Source organism: Syzygium oleosum, unplaced genomic scaffold (assembly GCF_021117445.2).
Source record: "Syzygium oleosum isolate NSW1041296 unplaced genomic scaffold, Sole_v2.1 Sole_v2.31, whole genome shotgun sequence".
Lineage (NCBI taxonomy): Eukaryota > Viridiplantae > Streptophyta > Magnoliopsida > Myrtales > Myrtaceae > Syzygium > Syzygium oleosum.
The window spans coordinates 2,391,960-2,394,207 of record NW_026607515.1 but is presented as its reverse complement, the minus strand read 5'-3'; the positions used below and the strand labels follow the sequence as shown (position 1 = coordinate 2,394,207).

Here is a 2,248-nt window from a genome sequence, read left to right as displayed (position 1 = left end):
GAGTTTTGGGCACACTATTAATGTTTAGTGAACCTACAGGGTCGCACACAATAGCGAACGGACTTAATATTGTCTGTGCGCCTTGATCTACTTAAGAAGTAGATTTTAATTTATTCTCCTATTTAAATTATCTATGCGGTCGTGCGCGTTATGAGATAACGATTAAACGTACGATTGAAGGTAGATGGTTTGGCGGGCCCAAATAACCCGGCCCACTTCTTTTAATCCCGCTAGATAATGAGGATGTATAAATAGATAGAGAATCGTTCTCTGTCTAGGGTTTTTTTTCGATAGAGTATCGAAAATCAAAAAGCGTTCAAGAAAAAGGAACTTCAAGATCTTTCGCCAGCACGTGGATCGTTGGAGAATTCCGTTCGTGTGTGTGGATACCGGTAGAGGCGCAACACTTGGGGCGCTCATCCAGACACAATCAGTTGCTGATTTATCTTCGATCTGCAAAAGGTACGTACCGAAATTCCTTTTCGATTTCAATATACACATGGATCCTATCTAGGGTTCTATATTCCGCTGCGTTGTTTTCGTTGATGAACCCTACAAACGGAACATTCCCCCCGCGCCTCTCCCACCGCTGTTACCATGGATCAGCACTCCCCACCACCCAGCGCTTCCGGGTCGCCCGTTGATCATCCTCCGGTCTCCAGGAGACACCCGGTGTATCACGGAATTCGGTCTCGTGGCAGGAAATGGGTGTCCGAGATACGAGAGCCACGTAAAGTCACGCGCATTTGGCTCGGCACTTACCCGACCGCGGAGATGGCTGCGGCCGCTTATGACGTGGCAGTCCTTGCCCTAAAAGGCCCCGGTGCCCTCCTGAACTTCCCTAGCTCGGCCCTCACATACCCCATTCCGCCTTCCACGTCGCCAACCGACATACGTGCCGCCGCATCGAGAGCAGCGGCTACGAGGCTCCTGAGGCGGGATCTTGACGTGGACTCGAACGCGTGCATGGCGGCTTCGGGGCAAGAATTCACCGATGAGGATGCCATTTTGAACATGCCAAACCTGTTGGCCGACATGGCGGAGGGGATGCTCGTGAGCCCACCGCTGCCACAGGAATCACCGGAATATCTCAATGCAGAAGGCCTGTGGAATTATCCATGACAAGAATGAAGTCATTCACGCCGTCACTTGAGAAATAGGAAAGCTATGTTCTTGTGGGAGTGAGATTAGAAACCACCTAATAATTTCTCGTGAAGAGAATATATGGCAATGCCAATAGTATATCACCGAGACGTGAACTTTCCTGGTTTGTCTTATCAGCAGTTAAATGGTTTGTGAGTTGTGATGAGGTCATGCGTACACGGCTATATTTTTATGGGCGTGTATTATGTAATAAAACGCCGTAGCTTGTAAGTATGAACAACTGAGGTCACATACATGGAATCAACATCACCTGTTCTTTTCATCCACGTTTTCGATTCAAGAGTTACTAAAGTTGACTCCAAATGACTTTCTGATTATTTTTCCTCAGCAATCACATCGCGTCGATTCCTTGTATTTGACAAATGTGTCGCTTGTAAAACGTGCTTTGTTTTTTGGAAACCTGTGCGTTAGTGCGTTACACTATGCACACTTGTAAGTAGCTTTTCCTACGTCAACCCCTTTTGCCATCGAGGGGCTACCAGTAAAACTAAGAACAAGCAATTTTAGCTTACTTCATCTTCGTTTATAGGTTTTCTATTCTTGGCTTACTTATGCTGCAGGACAGGATAAAATGTTTCCTAACCGCAGTAGGGTGAAGCTTACCCATCGATGTTTTGCTAATGACTTGGTTTACTTTTTGGATGGGAAGCCTGAAGGGATTAGTGAAGTATTGAGACTCTTTTAATCAGTTTTACGTCATGTCAGGCCTCATATTCAATCCCATGAAGAGAGAGATCTTTACTGCAGGCATTTCTGGAGATAAACTTCTCAGCTTATCTGGATTCAATGATCGCACTCTTCCAGTTGAAAGGAGTCTAAGGACGTTTGTTGTTCAAACAAGTCTGATTCAAACTGTCCATGTGAGTTACTTCTCCATCTACGTTTGCTGTTAAGAGATAAACAGGCTGTATTTCTAAATTATCACATGAGTACATTGATCGATGTGCAAAGGTAAGGAGTCTAAGGACGTAGTTAGAATGTCAAATGAAGCGAGACACATCTTCATTCTCTTTGTACTTAGTTCCCCTTTAGTTTGCTTTTATTTTATTTTATTTATTAGGAGAATAAAGGTCCTATTTTGCTG

The 2,248-nt window shown here is 44.8% G+C and overlaps 1 protein-coding gene across 1 annotated transcript; it reads left to right on the top strand.

Annotated features, from left to right (window-relative positions):
* The first annotated feature begins 597 nt into the window (after window positions 1-597).
* Window positions 598-1,122, top strand: LOC115683218 (ethylene-responsive transcription factor ERF027-like). Its single transcript, XM_030607677.2, has one exon. The coding sequence runs from the start codon at window positions 598-600 to the stop codon at window positions 1,120-1,122; it is 525 nt and encodes a 174-aa protein (XP_030463537.2).
* The last annotated feature ends 1,126 nt before the right edge of the window (window positions 1,123-2,248 follow it).